General features: G+C 34.6%; 5 protein-coding genes and 1 pseudogene across 6 annotated transcripts; 2 read left to right on the top strand and 4 right to left on the bottom strand.

Annotated features, from left to right (window-relative positions):
• The first annotated feature begins 464 nt into the window (after nt 1-464).
• Nucleotides 465-2,501, top strand: LOC111295906 (upstream activation factor subunit UAF30-like). Its single transcript, XM_022889740.2, has 2 exons — nt 465-908; nt 1,944-2,501. Exons 1-2 carry the CDS (start codon nt 615-617, stop codon nt 2,058-2,060), a joined length of 411 nt encoding a protein of 136 aa, XP_022745475.2. The 5' UTR covers nt 465-614; the 3' UTR covers nt 2,061-2,501.
• On the top strand, nt 2,363-5,561 carry LOC111298385 (uncharacterized; annotated as a pseudogene).
• A 759-nt stretch (nt 5,562-6,320) lies between these two features.
• Nucleotides 6,321-7,786, bottom strand: SSN2 (zinc finger SWIM domain protein). 2 transcript variants are annotated; one of them, XM_022893416.2, is made up of 5 exons: nt 7,366-7,786; nt 7,238-7,259; nt 7,049-7,154; nt 6,746-6,853; nt 6,321-6,643 (listed from the first exon to the last, which is right to left on the bottom strand). In XM_022893416.2, the coding sequence occupies exons 1-5, from the start codon at nt 7,424-7,426 to the stop codon at nt 6,542-6,544; spliced, it is 399 nt and encodes a 132-aa protein (XP_022749151.1). In that variant the 5' UTR covers nt 7,427-7,786; the 3' UTR covers nt 6,321-6,541. The 2 variants fall into 2 exon arrangements, with proteins under 2 accessions (XP_022749151.1, XP_089601147.1); XM_089745021.1 differs by having other exon boundaries at nt 7,049-7,169; nt 7,366-7,567.
• Nucleotides 7,787-9,453: 1,667 nt separating this feature from the next.
• On the bottom strand, nt 9,454-12,888 carry LOC111295899 (putative protein phosphatase 2C 63). The gene is made up of 4 exons (XM_022889726.2): nt 12,308-12,888; nt 11,183-11,556; nt 10,251-10,487; nt 9,454-10,093 (listed from the first exon to the last, which is right to left on the bottom strand). The coding sequence occupies exons 1-4, from the start codon at nt 12,570-12,572 to the stop codon at nt 9,824-9,826; spliced, it is 1,146 nt and encodes a 381-aa protein (XP_022745461.2). The 5' UTR covers nt 12,573-12,888; the 3' UTR covers nt 9,454-9,823.
• A 684-nt stretch (nt 12,889-13,572) lies between these two features.
• On the bottom strand, nt 13,573-16,792 carry LOC111295897 (putative E3 ubiquitin-protein ligase RHY1A). Its single transcript, XM_022889712.2, has 4 exons — nt 16,683-16,792; nt 16,347-16,584; nt 15,635-15,822; nt 13,573-14,165 (listed from the first exon to the last, which is right to left on the bottom strand). The coding sequence occupies exons 2-4, from the start codon at nt 16,554-16,556 to the stop codon at nt 13,736-13,738; spliced, it is 828 nt and encodes a 275-aa protein (XP_022745447.2). The 5' UTR covers nt 16,557-16,584; nt 16,683-16,792; the 3' UTR covers nt 13,573-13,735.
• Nucleotides 16,793-18,026: 1,234 nt separating this feature from the next.
• Nucleotides 18,027-18,706, bottom strand: LOC111298689 (uncharacterized). The gene is made up of 2 exons (XM_022893415.2): nt 18,580-18,706; nt 18,027-18,500 (listed from the first exon to the last, which is right to left on the bottom strand). Exons 1-2 carry the CDS (start codon nt 18,621-18,623, stop codon nt 18,203-18,205), a joined length of 342 nt encoding a protein of 113 aa, XP_022749150.2. The 5' UTR covers nt 18,624-18,706; the 3' UTR covers nt 18,027-18,202.
• Between the last annotated feature and the right edge of the window lie 468 nt (nt 18,707-19,174).

Below are 19,174 nucleotides of genomic sequence, written 5' to 3'. Positions count from 1 at the left end.
ACAGTTTCACTAGTGAATGAAGTAGTCATAAGAACCATCAAAAAGCATATTAAATTATCAACAATTCATATCAGAATTTTCAAGAAATTTATTCACTTTTTAGGTTTCATCTGTATTTTATATGTGTGTTGAGCTTCCATCACTCTTATATGTGTGATTAATGGTAAATAGACACATAGAAAAGAAATTTGACTATAAGAATGAGTAAAATTAAAAAAAAAAAAATGAAAGAATAAGAGATTACCAAAAAAAAAAAAAAAACAGAGATTTTTATAGCTTTATGGGCCTATGAAAGAATGGTGATTTGGGTTTAGGGTTCGATTGGATCATAGTCAGAAGGAGAGGCAAGGGTTTTGGGCTTGGCCCCTTTGGGATCCAAGGTCAATTTAATAATTTTGATTTATGGCAGGCTCCCAAAAAACAATCAAAACTATTAACATATAAAAGAAAAATAATAAAAAACCCCATCTCTTCTTCTTCTTTTTCATTCTTCTTCTCCAAAAAAAGAAAAAAAAGAAAAAAGAAAAACCCAAAATTCAAAAACAAGAGGATAACACAAAACCCTCCGTCCCTTCCTTCCTCTTCTTCCCCCTAACAATAAGAACGAAAAGAAAATGTCAGCCTCTTCGGCCATGTTCTCCACTTTTATCTCGCCGCAAACGGCGTCGTTCTCAGCGAAATCCTCTTCTTCTTCCTCTATCCGTCTCCTTCCAACCAACGTGCGCATGGTACGAACCGTGACTCAAGTCATGGCTTCAAAGCCCGCCAACGACTCCCACCCGCCACGTGGCATCACGAAGCCTCGCCGTGTGTCGCCTGAGATGCAAGCTCTCGTCGGAGTCCCCGAAATTCCTCGAACTCAAGCGCTTATGCAGATTTGCGCTTACATTAAAAAGCACAATCTTCAGGTCCATTATCCTTTTTATTTTGTTTTTTGTTTTTTTCCCTTTTTTCATCTCTGAACTATATTTCCTAAAATGGGTTTCTGTGTTTGGATATGGCTGTGTTAATTTATTGTGAATTTATAAGGGTTTTGGATGAGTTTTACTCTTATTTCTATTTCTGTGATCGTGAATGTATATCTTATGCTTTCTTGGTAAATAAACTAATAAATATATGGTGTTCACATCTCTTTTCTGTGGGGTTTTGTCTTTCGGATAAACTTTTGCTGTTTATGAGACCGCTGGTTGGTTGATGCTCTGTTATCTTCTATACAGATACTGGACTAAGAGTGGTTCTACTGGGTTCTTACTTTCGTTTGGATGTTTTCGTATATCTGCCTCAGACATCTAGGAATTGGAACTATGGGTTAGTAGATGAGTTTCTGTATTTGAAGTGGATGAACGTAAATGTGGCCATGCACTGTCGGCTTTGTTATTATGATTTATCTTGAGCGGGTTTCTTTTGTTTGAGAGTATTATTACTGGTTAATGCAACCGTATGTTTGGGATATTTATTTTGTTGGTGAAGGACTTAGAGTTACAGTTAGTCTTCCTCTTGAAAAGAAGAGAAGCTTTGGAGCATACAAAACCAATACCTTGACAAGAGTTAATGCTGTTCCACGCCTTTGGAGCATTCAACATAATGACTTGTGCAACGTTTTTTATGTGGTTCCCAATTCTGACTTTTACCAAGCAGCTTATGTGGGAAGCTGATGGCTCAAATAATCTGTTCCTGCTTAAGAAATGCTTCGTAAATGTATGCTTTGAGACCCTAGAATTTGTAATTAAGCTGATCCCTACTATGTAACTTTGTGAGTGATGCGTGTAAGGGTTGTGAATGAAGGTGTCATGAGCTTCAGCTACTGCGCTTTGATCTTCATTTTTCTTTGTCCTCTGTTAATGGCTGTAAAAATTGAATATCCACGCATGCTCTGAATCTTTTAATTTATTACCAACCTAGTAACCTGTAACTGACTTGCTTCTCTCTTGCCATTTCTCTAGGACCCTAAGAACAATGAGATTATAATTTGTGATGAGAAGCTGAAGAAGATATTTGGAGGGAAAGAGCGCGTTGGATCTCTTGAAATTCCCAGGTTGATTAGTCCTCACTTTCTTTGATGGATCCAAGAGAGAGAGAAAGTTTGCAAAATAGGAAACATCTGTTTACGGGGGCCTATCTCTTCGTTGAGATGCTGAAGAAAACCAGTGTTTCTGCCTTCAATCACTAGTGGTTTTAGCATTACATCACGTGTGCAGAAGTAACCTTCTTAAGGGTTTTGTTTCTGGATTTCCTATACTGTAAACCGTTTTATGCAGTATCATTAGTGCCATAAAAGCTTGTGCATGTTCTTACATCATTCTAATATCTTGGAATTTTGCAGTAGCCAGTTTACAAATGGCTTGACTGATCTAGTCTCAAAATGGATTTAACAATCTTCGGCACTGGAGGGTGTGTTGTTCTTTTGAAGAATTTTTGTTGAACAATGGTGTGATCATCAAGGACTAACGAGATTGTTTACCCTTCTGTATTAATTTTGAAACTCGTCAAGATTGCCTTTTTTCTTTTTTTGAAATAACTCGCTAAGATTAACAATGGCAACGGAAAACTTCCATTGATTATAAAATCAAAATTTCAAGGTTTTGACCAGAGTTCTTAGTCAAAGCTGACATGACAAGCTCTCATTGGTCATATCCCGCTTCCTAAACTATCCTATTCTTATATCTCTTTCCCTTTGTCTAGTAAACATAGAAAGGGTGGACTTAGCTAATGACTTCTTAAGAGTGATAAAGAGAAGGACACTGTTTGCTAAAAATTAGCTTCTCTTTTCTCTCCCTCTCTTTCTAGCGGTCTTCTCGACTTGCTCGACCATTGATAGAAACGCTGCAACTTTCTCACAATCTCTCCAAATGGCAGAGAGAAAACCCAGATGCAAAAACAAAATTTTTGACTGCTGAAATGCTGGGAGTTGTTAAGGGTTTAGGTTTTTACAAGAAATCCGACTTGGCTTTGGGTGTTTTTATTTGGGTTAAGTGTAGAAAAGACTATGAATAGGTTTTGAATAGTTCTATTGTTGCTGTTAGCATCAGTATGTTAGGAAAAGAAGGGAGGGTTTCTGTTGCTGCCAATTTATTTAATAGCTTGCATCAAGAAGGGTTTAGTCTTGATGCTTATGCTTTTACTTCTTTGATAACTGCGTATGCCGGTAGTGGGAGGTATAAGGAAGCCATGGTCGTTTTTCAGAAAATGGAGGAAGAGGATAACTTATAATGTGATTTTGAATATGTATGGTAAAATGGGTATGCCTTGGAGAAAGATCACGGCTCTTGTTGATGGGATGAAGAATGATACAGTTGCCCCGGATGTTTATACTATAATACACTTATAAGTTGTTGTCACAGAGGGTCTTTGCATTAGGAAGCGGCTTTCATTTTTGATGAAATAAAATTGGCTGGTTTTAGTCCAGATAATGTTACTTGTAATGCATTGTTGGATGTATATGGGAAGTCTAGGCGATCTAAGGAAGCCATGGAGATTTTAAAAGAGATGGACCTTAGCTCCTAGCATTGTGACTTATAATTGGTTGATTTCTGCATATGCTAGGGATGGTCTCCTGGAGGAAGCAATGGAATTGAAGACACAGATGGAGGGAAAAGGGATTAAGCCTGATGTTTTTACCTATACCACTCTTTGGTCAGGATTTGATAAGGCTGGGAAAGATGAGTCTGCAATGGGGGTTTTTGAGGAGATGAGAAGTGCAGGTTCCGGGCCAAATATTTGTACTTTCAATGCTTTAATTAAGATGCATGGTAGCCGTGGAAAGTTTACTGAGAGATGAAGGTTTTTGATTAGATGAAGGCATGCAATGGTTCACCAGATGTTGTTACTTGGAATACACTGTTGGCAGTGTTTGGGCAAAATGGGATGGATTCAGAAATGACAGGAGTAATCAAAGAAATGAAGAGGGCAGGGTTTGCACTTGAAAGAGGCACTTTCAACGCCCTAATTAGTGCATACAGTCGCAGTGGTTTTTATGATCAAGCCATGGCTGTTTATAGGAGAATGCTGGAAGCTGGAGTTATCTCAGACCTTTCTACGTATAATGCTGTTTTGGCAGCATTGGCACGGGGAGGGCTCTGGGAACAGTCTGAGAAAATACTCGCTGAATGAGAGATGGTCAGTGTAAACCCAATGAGCTAACTTATTGTCCTTTGCTTCAAGTTTATGCCAATGGGAGGCAGGTAGATAGGATGCATGCCCTTGCAGAAGAGATATACTCTGGTATCATTGAACCTCATGCTATGCTCTTAAAGACTTGTTTTGGTTAATAGTAGATGTGACCTTCTTGTGGAAACAGAGCGTGCTTTCTCGGAATTGTGGAAGAAAGGATTTTAACCTGACATAACTACTCTAAATGCAATGGTCTCAGTATATGGCAGGAGGCAGATGGTTCCGAAGACAAATGAGATCTTGAACTTCTTGAATGAGAGTGGATATACTCTAGGTTGACAACTTACAATAGTTTGATGTATATGTACAGCCGCTCTGAAAATTTTGAGGAATTAGAAAAAAATTTAGGGAAGTTTTGGCAAAAGGTGTAAAACCTGATATAATTTCGTGTAACACTGTTATTTATGCCTATTGTACAAATGGTCGAATGAAAGAAGCTTTGCGGAACTTCTTAGAAATGGGTGATTAAAAATGGTCATAGAAGATAGTGTTCCAAAAAAAAAAAAAAAGAAAATTTTCTGTACTGTGTTTTTTGAACACGGAGAGCAGAAATGTGATATTGTTGTAAAGGATTCTGTGATTTTCCTAGATGATAGTATGTTATCTTTAGCTTTTTGAATGCCTAGAGCTAGTTTTTAGCTTAGGCTTGTATCTGGTGGGGGAACTTTGTATTATATAGCTGATGAGACGAGAAAGAGGAAAGTGAGGAATTGAAAAACTTATACAATAACTTCTAAGCCAATAAAATAGAAATCATTATGTGCAGTTAACATATTATACAACGCTGTAAAGTTGTTATCTAAAGGAATATTGATTGGCAAATTGGGATTTTCTGTTCTGATGTTTTCTCAAACATAATTTGACATTACAACTTTTGGATCCAATGATGGTAAGTTTATATTCATGATTTGATTAAAGAAGCCATTGTTTACTTTGCCCTTTGGTGTTATCTAAGAGTGGTTCAACTTTTTTGTGAATGAAGGGGGCATCAGCGTCAGGATTTATTCCAATCAGAGGAAAGAAAAGACAGATACTAGAACAGCCATTGAAATCAAGTCTTGTGGCCTGTTATTGGGTTTGAACAAGACTAGAATAAAAGTGGGTTATTGTTAAAATGTAGAACATGATTCGGAAAGGAATAAAAATGGTTTGATCATTCTCATTACACCCTATCATTCATTAAATAGATAATAATTCAAATTCTATTTTTATTGCAATAATAATAGATAAGAACGTTCTCTGGATGCTGGGAGTTCCACACGAGCATGATTATGCCGAGGACTTCACAGCTGGCCAAGTTTCTAAGAATAAGCCTCAAAAAAATATAGACCAATTCTGCTGCCGCGTTCAATAATGGAAAGAATGATTCATCAATAACTGATATACTTGTACTTTTTTTATTCTCTTTTACCTGAATTAAATAATGTAAGATCTAAAATCATGTCTAGTGCATAAGATGATGGATAAAATAAGATGATAATTATTTTATATTATATTTGATTTGTATATAAAAATAGAGATAAAATTACAAAGAAGATTAATTATCCTATTAGTATATAAGATGATTCAATCCACCTAAAATAAAAAAATTTATTTTTAATTCATAAAATTAAACTTATGTCTTATTATACTTTTAAAAATTATATTAATTATTTAAATTATATAAATTTTAAGTAAAAATAATTTTGACTAATAAATAAAATATTTTATTATAATATTTACATACATCAAATATAAGATAAGATGACATCATTTAATCTAATCTTATTTATAATATCATTTTATTCTATCCAATCATAATTTTGTATGTCAAACATATACTAAGTTTATTAATTTTTTTTATATAAAAATACAGTCTGTTTGAACCCAAAGCTTAACTCTGGTCGATTTATGGGAGGAGTTAGCTAAGGAGTTTGGTATTGGACATTACGGGTTCCAAGAAAGTGATGGGAAACTGAGCTTGGTTGAGATGACGAAGGACAAGGGTCCAGTGTGGGATGAGACCGTGAGAGACCAGGGTCTTTTGCCAACAAAATTGAATGAGGTTGGGGCATGGTGGTTTGCTGATGCAGTTTTATGGGAAGTCATTGTTGGATAGCTTCTTGAACAAGAGCAAAGAGCATGGATTTGTTCAATTCTTGGATCGATAAGATGAAAACACACAAGATTGTCCCTTGATTTGAGATTGAATGTTGTATTACAGAGGATTGCATTTGTTCAAAAAAACTTTTTATTCACCAGCTGTAAAATGCAGGAAAAAACATACAAAGAAGATCCTGATTTTCTCCAAACAGGGCTTGATTCTCATATAGTTTCTCAAGAATTACCTCCTCACCTCAAAAATAAAGAGTCACTATTTCATTACAGAGATCTAGAGTTCTGAAAGCAATAATGCTAGCTGCTCATCAGACACTTTAACCTCAACACAAGCTCCCAATGATCCAGCAAGTCTTGCAGCTAGTTGATGCTTACACTGAGACAAAAGAAACAAAGAAAAAAAATAAAACTATTAAAAGCAATAACATAACAAGAACAACGAGAAATGGGAGGAGATAAAGGAATAACAAAATCTTACACAAAGCTGTTCTCCTCTGTTAACTATATCATAAAAGAATGAATAACAAGCACAATAGTGTTCAGCAAAACAGAAATACTCCTCCTTCCTCCTTGATTCTCCCACAACCTAAAGCAACAAACAATGAGAAAAAAAAAATCCAGTTTGAGAAAATTTTCCAGGGAAGTTTCTTAAAATGGAATTGCCCATATAAATGACCAAAATTTACAGACTGGGTAACTGACAAATTGCCCAACCATTCTGATTACATTTGCCAAAACCAATATATATAAATGAGATTGAGGTACAAAGAAGAAAATGAACCTGAAAGATGGAACGACCGCTGGGCTCACCAGTGATCTTCTTCACACCCCTTTGGTCCACTATCCTAGTCGCTCTCTCAAAGTTTTTACCAAACAGGAAATGCAAGCTGCAATGCAAAGAACTAGTCAATACCCATTATCAGTCCTTGCCAAATTTCTTAAACCCAAGAAGAAAATGGGCATCACTTACATTGATAGCTGCTCCTCGCTTACTGGCCAATTCAACACAACATGTACATAAGAGCATCAAATAAAGAAATTAGAAAGGAAAATGGTATATTCAGAAAGAAAGAAGAAATAGGGGGAAAGGGAAAGGACCTGCATGAGTTGACTCAATAGTTTTCCACACGGATTCAGCAACCAAATGACTCGCAGTCATTCTTTTCTTTGGCTTGCAAAAGCTCAGATTTTGAAAGGTCTATTGGGATTCTCCAATCAAATTAGTAATTTGGGAATATTAACTTGCTTGCTTCCATGAAAAAAAGTCTGAACAAAATTTTGCTTCCAAGAGCAGAAGTCAAGCGGTGCCCTCTTCGAATGCAAGTTAAAACTTTAAACTGTTAAAAGGGCTGGTTTTGCTTACTGTCCGAGAAAAACATACTGAAACAATTCTTTTTGGTTTTTTTTTTTCCTCACATAAAATTGTGAATTTCTCTCAGTTTGTTCTTTGCTTTTGTTTCATTTTCTTCAAATACGATGGTCATTGGTTAAAGTGGGGACTTCAAAAAGGAAAAAAAAAATCAGAACTTGCAAAAATATTCAACTTTAAAATTCTGGTGGCTGATGTTTCTATACTGTTTTGTTGTGGTTGATTGTTGAATTCCCAAATTTGACCGTAATTTTGGGCTACCATACTTCGACAACATCTTAACGAATTTCGCAGCCAAATGACGTTTTTAATTATAAAATTCCTTCAGTCCATTACGTCTTACCAAACCAACGTTAATATCTTAGTCTCTCATTATACGACAAATAAGCCATTATGATCTTAAAAAATGAGTGAAAAATTTTCATTTTATAAGTAAAGTTAGAAAATTAGTATATTTTTAAAAAAATTTTATGTGTTACTTGATTAATTTAATTTTTTATATTTATACATCTAAAACCACTTTTAAAAGGTCAACAAATTCAATTTTAGCTTCTTCTTCATATGCTTCTTTCTTAATTAATTGGTCACGCTCAAGAGTAGGGTTGGTATCGGGTCGGATTCGAGGCGAGTTTTACTCGCTCCGAACCTAACTTGACTTTTTGTTTTATTAAACTCGAATCCGATCCTATTCGAAATTTTTTTTTTATTTTTTCATACTTGAACTCGATCCGACCCCGATACTATGTAACCCGTATTCGATTCGATCTGACCAGAAATTTAATAAAATATTATTTTTTAAAATATAAAATATTATTTTTAAAATATAAATATTAAAAAATATCATTATATAATATATATAAATAATTAAAAAATAATTTTTTATATAATATCAAGTCGGGTCAAGTCGGGTTTTAGGCAAACCTGAACCCGACTCGATCCCGACTGTTTTCTAACTCTATCCGACTCAAAACTCGAATTTCAAAAACATAAAAATCGACTCCATAAGATCGGGTTGGGCCGAAACCTGTCGAGAACGGGTTAAATCGCCCTCCCTACTCAAGAGAATGTCTGTCCAATTCGTATATAATTTTTTTATGAAAATTTTCTAAAATAATTGGTAATTGAGATTATATCCAAAGACATTGCAAGATTTTTGCAGTACAAGTTACAAGTGACAAACATCTTAATTTTGATTCAATACATGATAATTTAAAATATTATACGATAATCTAATATTAATATGATATAAAAACAAAATATAAAAATAATACAATTTAAAATTTTAATAATAATAATATATAAATTTATCAAAAATAAAAAAAATATTTAATATTTTTGTGTTAACATAAATTATAACACTTAAAAAATATAATATAAATATATAAATTTTAACACTTATAAAATATATAAAAATAGTGACGTCTATGCTCAACTAGTCGTCGCTATATCTTTTGGTTAGATGGTTTCACCCATCGAGTAGGTTGCTACTTGTCATGTCGGTGTCTTACAAAATTGTTGCTAACATCTTTCTGTTTAGATTTACACACCCAAATTACCAGCCAATGTTGTTGTGTTGGCAGTCCCCCCCCTAAAAAAGGAATAAACAAAAGGTCAAAAGCACACTTTTCATTTTTAATATAGGATTAAAATTGTTTAAGACAATTTATAAGAGACAAAAACCAGTTAACCGCTTAACTTTATTTTGAAAATAATGGATTTCTTGAAAAACACCCATTTCAACAGTATTTATCTATTTCTTAAGAGATTAGGGATTTTTGAGTTTTGTCCCGCAACCTTTCTGTAAATTCAAATCCATATAACAAAGATAACAACACTCTTTATTGCTTTAGTGAATCATCTGATCGACATCGTGTTATCGTACACACTGCTATGAATATAGAAAAAGAATGAAGAAATGTTGCCTTCATCTATTTTAGGATGCATTGATATCAACTTCAAGAAGGCAAAGACGAGAATCAACAGATAAAAAAGATAATCGAGTGTGGTAGTACTTCGCTTGGAAAATCCATAGCAACCTGCTTCCATTAGCATACACCTATCCAAGCTCTATATTTTCTCCAATGAACACTAATGTTGATAACCAATCCCACCTATCATTTGGTTTCTATACATAAATAAACTTACTTGACAAGTCATCGTGCCACTCTGTAACTCATTCTGCTGCATTCAAGAAATTGTTTGAAGCAGATCATCATCTGCTTCTTCAGCATTGAAGGAATAGATGTCAACAGGTGCCGTGGTGCACCCCATGCCATTTTGCTCAACTCTATTATTGAAGAAGCCTCGGTGTTGATCAAGATAAATTACAATCACTGTGATATCATCATGAAAATGGCGCCTTATTCCCTTTTCAATTTTCTTAATATCAGCATATCTCATCTCTTTTTTCTTTGCAACTTCTCGAAGTGCAGCTCTTACTAATCTCTTGGCGATACCCTGCAGGTATTCAAGTACTTGAGAATCAATACCAAAACGCTATTGAAAAGTTTAGTTGGTTTCAGAAGATAAAAGTGGGAATGCGTTTCCACAAAATCCATGAAGTCCAATGAAAATAAAGAGTAATTTAATTGATAAGACAAAAAAGAATACTCACGACTCTGGGTTTTTTTAAAACAATGTCGACAGCAGCTTCATCACTCAACTGCTCCCATAGGCCATCTGATGCAAAGATCAGGAATAGGTCATGTGGCTTAAGCTTTCTAATGAGGATGGAGGGTTCTGCAGTAATAACGGGTCTTTTAAGGGGTACAGGGTTTCCAAATTGCTGAAAGATTGGATCTCTATAAAACTCAGGTTTCTTCAAGTAAACATCACCAACAGATCTTGACACCTGAAATAAGAAAAACAAATGCTTAGACTAGCATAATCCATCACATGCTCTAAAATCATTGGTTAATCAACCATCCAGAGTCATACAGTCTGGTGTAAGATTAAAGGCTAATGTATCATAATCCCTCAATTCAAGTAATGATTGAAGCATAAAGCTCCACTTACCTGCTAAAGTTAAAGGGAAAAAAATCACCAAAAGAGAAAAAAAAACCGGGGAAAAAAAAAGAAAAAGAGTAAAGACTCCCTGTAGTTACATAAGCTTAGCATTATGCTTCAGGGGTCTGCATTTGTCCATCTCATGCATAGAAGGGATACTATTTGACACATAGCTGCATGAGACAGTACCAGAAGTCAGACCAAAATATTCCTGGAAAAGTTGGAAGGGCAATCCTTTTTTAGAATAGCTTTAGTTACAATGCACAAAGTATGCGTGTGTAAATATACTTCTCCACCAAGCATAAGGAAACCGATAAAAAAAAGGGTTTTGCTAACAATGATACCTGGGACAAAAATGGATAGACAATCAACTCCGCTCAGGATCTCAGTCTGCTTGGGCAGATGCAGAGCTGATTCATTGTCGAATATCAAAAAAGAAAAAATAAAAATTGACTAGTCCTAGAGCCAATACGTTAGCATTCCTCAAACTAACCGATTTAACCTAAACTCTTATAAATGAACTTGCCAACAGAATTGTACCTGGATTATGCCCTTAATCCTCCACACTCCATGGGTGTACACCACTATACGAGAATCGTCTGGATGAAGTGCCTCAACTTCCTTCCTGACTTCCTCAACTCCAACATTATGATCTGTTGACAGCCTCTCTGCCACCACCATATTTTTCTTATCCTCTGAAACTCTCTTGCCAAGGACTGCTCTCGAATCACCAAGATTTGCCACATATAACACATCATTTGAAATTGCACCAACTAGACAGCATGATCCAACTGAAGCAATTTGAGGCCTCAGAGGCAATGATCGCTTCACCAAATGTAAAAACTCCTCTTCAGTAGCATTGAATGCCTTCTTTATCACATCTGCAGATAATCCCCCTTGTTCTGTAGCAAATTCTACAATTAAGACACAAAAATTAAGAGTCAGAAGGAGTGCCTAGCTCATTCACTATGCTTTCCATCAATCTTTTCAGATACATCAGATGCAAATTTATCAGTCAAGTGGGGCAAAACCCAACAAAAGAGAACGAGATTAAAGGTGCCAAAAGTTGAATTACACTTGTTAATGATTCTTGAATCTTGAAGTCCAAAGTCCACTAAAAACGTATGTAGATACAAATTTAGACAAGTTGTTCATATTCATTGGATACAAAAGTGCACTTATCAAACAACTAAATAAACGTGCATGATAAACACTTGTAGGTTGTGTCCAAATATCCCATATACTGATGAACACATCCAGAAATAATGTTTAAAACAAAACAAAGGAAGAGATTTACTACAACATTCTCTTTGCCCATTAAAACAGAAAAGAAAAAAAAAAGAACATAATGTGCGTATAACTATTGGATAAATATTTGATGTTTTCTGAATGATTCCATTGATAGCTCAAGGTTTGCCTAACATGGCCATATACATCATAGTATGTTCATTCTATGCACATGTAATAAGTAATAACAAAACAAAGCAGAAGACAAAATTTACATGCAAAGGCAAAGGCAGGGGCAGAAGCACATATGCAAAGACACCCCAAATCCAATAATCCAAACGACGACAAGTACCATGAAACTTTATTTGTCCTAACCCCCCCCCCCCCCAAAGAAAAAAATAAAGGAATGAAAAACTGTTGAAAGGTCAGAATAATTACTGTGAAGAAAAGGGAAAAGATGTTTGTTGACAAATCTGGAAGCTTCAGGGCCGCCATGACCATCATAGACACCAACGTAGGTGGCAAAAGGGGATGTAAAGACTTGGCTTTGATCTTCAAGGTTGCTGTTCGCTTGCACGACAGCGATGGAGTAATCACCGGAAGCGTGGGGTTTAAGGTCAGCGTGCCACATCAGACCATCCCCACTAGCCCTCACCCCAAGGCAACGTTCAAGCGGCCTGGAAAGCGACCGTAACATCATCATCCTTCCGATTGATCCTCTGCTATATGAATGATCGTGTCTTTTCCTTATGACTTGTTTGGCTTTTGTTTTTTGTTTTGGTTTCTATAAAGAGAGTTTTAACATGTTCTTTTAGGTTGGAAGACAGAGGTTTGATGCCTCTTTATTTTTGTTTTTGTTGGCGTGGTTTTTGGTTAGGTAATGGACGATTTGAGAGAGAGAAAGAGGAAAGTGGGGCAACGAGAGAGGGAAGATGCCGTGTGAAGAGGAAGATAACGAATACCCGATGCCTGCTGTATTACAATGTAGCCTACGCGTTTGCAACGGCCTAAGTTCGTTTGAAGGCTTTTCTGTTTCTTTTCCCCTTTTATAGTGTTATTTTTTTCTTTTTCCTTCTTTTTGACCTTTTTTTTGGGTTAAATTTTCGCCCCTTTAAACCTCTTGATCACAAAGATCATTTTAAATGACTAATATTTTTATAAAAAAAATATTTTAATTTTTTATGTTATAAATATATAATTAAAAATTTTATTTTATCACCCAACCATACTTTTAAACTTTGCAAATGAGATTAAAATTAATTATTAATAAAAGGACAAGTATTTATACGAAAACATATTAAAAAATTAATTAAAAAAATGTTTGTTGACTTATTGGTGCACTTGTGAAATTTTTTTTAAAAAAATGTTGTATCAAAAACTAACTTGTATGATTAAACTAGTTTGGTATAATAATTTTTCATTTGGGTATAATGAGGAATCAATTTATACTTCATGCATCCAATATCCGAAAAAAGAAAAAAAAAATTGTATCATAATAATAATTTTTTAATAGATGTTAATTTCTTGGGGCATTCAAAGATTATTGCATTGTGTGAAATAAGTAAGGCTGACAGAAAGACACAGAAACCGACTTAAGTCAACACATGTTATTTTGTTTTTGCAAGCTGCACAAATGAAATGACTTGGGAATTTTCTTCTCAAATTTAGATGAACAAGATTTGGGGAAAAGGCTAAGACTATGGTGAATACCAATTAAACTATTTTTTACAAAATATACCACAAATACAGTAGAGTTCAAATTACAAAATGCATCTGCAATTGGGTTGACTCAAAATTTTCACCAGACAAGAGAAACAGTAAAAAGAAAAGCCTTATGTTATGTTCTATTGATGATTCGGATTACTTTTATAATATACTTCTTCTACAGTAAGGGCAGTCCCCACAAGTTCTAACCCAAGGATCTAAGCAAGCCAAGTGAAACCTGTGCCCACACGGCAGCCGTGTAAGAGCATCTTCGTCCATGAAGCTGTCCAAACATATACTGCAATCCCTTGATTCCCTTGACAACTTTCTTTCATCATCCACATCTCCGCTGCTGAAAACCTCATGTGGCAAACTGTCCAGGACCTCCTGAGTAAGACCAGGAGGCTTCTTGTTAGTTTCTTGTAATATTTGAAACCTTTCTGTTTGAGAGGTTAGGTCAGTAAAAGGGGAGCTCCCAGCTGACTGTCCTGTAGAAATTTCACTTCCCCAGTCCCCTGAATCAACGAGCCTCAAATCGTCACCCAATAAATACTCTCTTTGATACGTGCTAGGTGGAGCTCTGCTGCTTGGCCTAACCAAAGCCAAAGAATAACAAAGGGAAGAAACCAAAAGTGAAAAAAAAAAGCAAAAAAAAAAAAATGTACGAAATGTTTAAACAGTAGTTTGGACTTTGAAGTCCATTGTTTAATGCAAGACACAACATATATATGTACATTAGTGAATGCCAGGCTGCCCAGACACAAATAAGTAAAATACAGGTTCGAATGGTCCACAAGCTTCTGTCAAGCAGTTATTGGTAGTTAGGAAATACACAATACTAATATGCTATGTACGGGAGGTGGCAGCAGAAGTGGGCAGGATAGTCATAGTGGTTAGTGATGGCAGTACCACTAACATTACTACAGGATAGGAAGCACCAGCAGTGGGACTGGACAGTGTTGGTAATTAGTGATGCAAGTACAACCACCACTTCTGGGTTAGAAAGCACCAACAGAAGCAGTGGGCCTGGAAATTACTACTGATAGCTGGGAAGTAACAAAAGCAATATCTTCTTTAATGTATTAGCAGGAGAGGGACTTAAAGTAATGACATATTTTTCTAGCATAAAAAAATTGATCTAATCTGTTCAAGAATATAGATAGATAATATGCTGATGACTGAAATCAGCATACTGTTTTTAAGAAAAAAAATCTGTCAAAACATGATGATTATAGTAGGCAATTCCATAAAAGTATTTAGGGCTGGGTATCAAATACAAAAACAACTGTTGAAAGTTAAATTCACTAGTGACAACCCTCACAACTGACTGGATTGCTGCATCATGGTGCATGGTAAGTTAAAAATGGTATGGACCGAGTGAAATTAATCTTCATTAACTGGCTATAACCCCAAGCCATCTTCCAAACAGATCTATCATATGATAAAGTACCTCTTTTCTTATTGCTAAACCAAGTCCTAATGCCCCACATACAAGACCACAAACTTATTATTTCGATGCACTAACAATAATGGATCACAATCAACTGCATGACACTGAAACATTCCAACAGATTATCATACAGATTTTGCTTCTTTTGATTATTTTGCACCACTCAACAGATCCAAAAAAATCTAAGTACAAAAGTAAATCATTATTTGAATTCGGGTAAGCTTTTACAAATTCTCACATGATTCATCTATACTATCTTCAAACTTCACAAAAAAGTAATATAAGTGATGTCCTGTCCTTCAAAAATTGACGCCGATTTGAAGGAAACAGGTGTCAGACTAAGAATGGCTGGTATAGGTTTGGTCCAACTAGAGTAGCAAAAACAAAATAAGTGCCATAGGTAGGCTCCCCACCATGGATTACAGTGGCTTCAAGTTGACTTCAAAGATCACACAGAGAATCATAATAGTCGAGACAAATATGAACATGACTCAGTAGCTATAAGCCTATAACTTGTTTTTTCACTTTGAAAAGCATAACAAGATAACTAATCCCAGGACAACCAATACAAACACTGAATTTCAAACTTGCAGAGAGCTCTAAACACCAACCTGTTTGCAGAAACAGACACGCCTCTTAGTCTCTCAAGAAGCCTTGCTCTTGCAAGCAGCACAGCTCCAGGAAGCCTCTCATTCGAACTCAAACTTTGCCGACTTGAGCTGCTCACACCGTCAGGATTTAAACCATTGGTAGATACAAATTGGCTGCTGCCTTGATCAAATCGCATTGATGCACGCTCCTGACAAAGCAAAGTTCAATATAGAATTATTCAAAGACACTCAAAATATTCAATGCCGATAACGAAGGAAATGATACACGCTCAATGCACCCAAATATAAGTAATTCCGGAGAGTAAAAGTAAATCGAAACAAAGAGCTAATATCAAACTACCTTATCTTTTTCTTGTATAGGTTGGTGGACAAATTTTATTGCGATTTACCTTAGGGCTCAGATAAATTATCAAGAAAATTTACATTATATAACAACTTTTTAGTATTTACACTGATAAATTTAGCTTAAAACTACTGATTTTCAAAGCAAAATTCAATATTGGAGCAGAAAAGAGACAACAAATGAAGCACAAAAAATTAATTAAATCTAATTTTTGGTTCAAGAAATTAAAAAAGCAATTTATTTTCACTTCCAAAAAATACTATTCCATATTTTTCTTTTAATTTCTGTTTTCGCAGCAACCAAATAAAAAAAATACTAACCAACAAGAAATTAAAAAAGAAAAGAGGGAAATGGAGAAATTGACCGTACGGACGGGGCGGATGCACGAGGGGTGACGTGGCGCAAGTGGGAGGACCGGCGGAGATTATCACAACCGTCCAAATCATGCCTGTGATTGTGATGACTGAGATGATGGCGGCGGTTGTAATTCCGATCAATTGAGGACCCAATCCCTGGATCAGGATCGGACCGACCCACTCTCGACCTTCGCGTGTAGAATAACTCCGAAGCACTCGTCATTCACCAAAAACCCCAAAATGTTTTTGATCTGATTTAACAATTAAGCTTCCTTTAAAAAAAAATTAAATATACTTTCCAGTTATATTTCGGAATAAGAAAAGAAAAAGAACAGAAGTGGCTGGAAACCTTCGAAGAAACGCGGGAGATAATTCGTGCGAAGAAAAATCGGTAGCCTTAGCTTCCAGGAAACGTAACATATAAATATATTCAATGTTAATGCCAAATTTGGCTTATATCTTTTTTTTATCAGTTATTCTTGTTTTTTTTAAAGAAAGGTATTTATTGTGTTGGGAGGTGAACTCGCTTTTAGATGCAGCCACGTGTTCTTTAAAATAGGAAGGCATTGACTTTCCCGTTGGATCACAATAAATGGCTAATGTATTAAATTGAATAATTGCGACCTTGACGTTTCACTTGACCAATGGCAACGGTCAGCAAGCAGAGAATCTCCGCCGCCGGCCCCATCACGATAGATTTTTTTTTTTTAAAATTCCTTATCCATCTTTATACGCTCCCTTCCTACTAAAAAATATATTATATATATAAATTTTTTTAAATTCGTAAATTATAAATAAGTCAATAATTTTTTTGTCTTTTAATAAGAAAAACCTTCACGATATTTTTACTGTTGATTTTTTTTTTTTTTGTAAGTTCAGACTTAAGAGGATCTCTCTTATTCATTTTTTTTTTTTATAAGCGATTTGAAAAATATATTTTTTAAATGTTTTCACAATAATCAAATTTAAATTAACAAAAAAAATTTTCCTCTACCAATTAAACCAATTCTAATTGGAAAAATGATTTTATGGAAAAAATTTTGGTTAATTGATTATAGTCAAATATAGATGATATTTAATTTAAAAAATAAAATAAAAATAAAAATTACATACTTTTACTATAAATGATTTTGTTTTACTAAAAAGGTAAATAAATATTTAAAATCAATCTTTAAAACTTTATCTTAAACTATTTTATAGTTTAATAAGATTTCTTTTCGATTAAGTAATAATATTTTGTTTATTTTGATATTTTCATAATTTAAAAATATTTTTTAATAATAACACGTTTTCACATATTTTAATTAAATTATGTTTATTTCTTGTTCAAATTATATTATCTTGTTTAATATAACCAGTGATGCTAATTATTATTTTATTAAAATGAACTTTTTGATTATTCTCAATAGATGAATATGTTTGTAGGCGCTAACTTAGACTCGGAAAAAAAGTGAATAATTCATGTCAAATTGAGTCAACTTATGAAATCTCCATCGTTTCATTTTTTTTTTTTACCAAGACACTTGCAGTATGAGCTAAGATAAAAAAAAAAAAATTGCAATATGTGTTAAAATTTTAAACTCAAATTTATTAAACATAAAATGATTATATGAATCAGTTAAATTAACTTTTAAATTACGTTCGATTTTTTATTGACATCTCTAAATATATAATTATATATATACTATGCAAATATGGAAATATTAGTAGCATTTAAAGTTATACTATTAATTTTCGACAAGTTATATAGCACACACCATCTATGATTTCAGCCAAAGGCCAAAATATTTATTCACAATCCTTCTTCCCCTAACTCTTTCTCAAGTCTAGTTGTTCCTTCCTTATAATAATTTAAGTAATTTGGTTTGCTCACATATTTGCATGGAAATAGTGATCACTTGGTAATTGATGATCAGGCTCTGGTTTCTCAACACCATCAACGCCCCTTAGCCAAAAAGTCTGACCCAAAGAAGCCGCATCGTCTGGAACATCCTTCATCACCCATTCATGGCCTTTCGGAAAGTATATCCCAGTCTTAGGATGTGGAACCCAGCACGATGAATCTTTTAAATCGTTGTTGTTCGTCCTCCTACACTTATCGATGATCTCCCGGTTATCAACGCCGCCTGCAATTTTGCTCAAAGGACGCTCAACACGCTTAGCTTCCCTGCACGAATTCGATCATATATCATCAACCCACTTATAATCTTCTCAAAACATAAAACAAAAAGGCAAAACAACGTTACCGAAGCATTAAAACCTTAGCTTTGGTGATAGCAGCACTTCCCATGTACTCTCGAACCTGAGAAAATTGCTGTGATTAAGGCATAACGTAAGGAGTTTGGTCGCTTTATATAATGCTTTGAAAGTGCGGTTCTGTACTTAAAACTGTATCTGAAAAAAATATATATGAAGAATAAGTTTGATTGTACAAATGGCGAAGGTTTGAGGCAAAAAGAATAGACTTATCTATAAAGAAAAAGCAACAATGATTAGCTCTTTTTAACCATTTTTTTTCATAGTTGGGGGAGAATTTAACGATCAGTGGCTACAAAATCATATGCTCTCTATAAAATAAATGGTACTCATCATACTAAAGTAGTGCTGTAGTGAAGAAAAGAATGCGTTAATAGGTTTGATTCTTTGATTATTTGCTTAGCTCGCTTAAGGACTTGGGAATAGCAGGCATTTTCCTATAAACACTAGCAAATTGATGTGATAGCTTGGTTACTGACATCAACTAGTTCTCTACAGACGAACATGTTGATCAGTTCCTTTCTTTAAAAAAAAAATAGTAAGGATAAGGAAGGGACTTTAGGTATTATGGTTTGAAATTTAAAT

The sequence above is a fragment of the Durio zibethinus genome, chromosome 16, assembly GCF_047325235.1.
Source record: "Durio zibethinus cultivar Kanyao isolate XHJ-2024 chromosome 16, ASM4732523v1, whole genome shotgun sequence".
In the NCBI taxonomy this organism is placed as follows: domain Eukaryota; kingdom Viridiplantae; phylum Streptophyta; class Magnoliopsida; order Malvales; family Malvaceae; genus Durio; species Durio zibethinus.
This window is presented reverse-complemented; position numbering and strand designations above follow the sequence as displayed.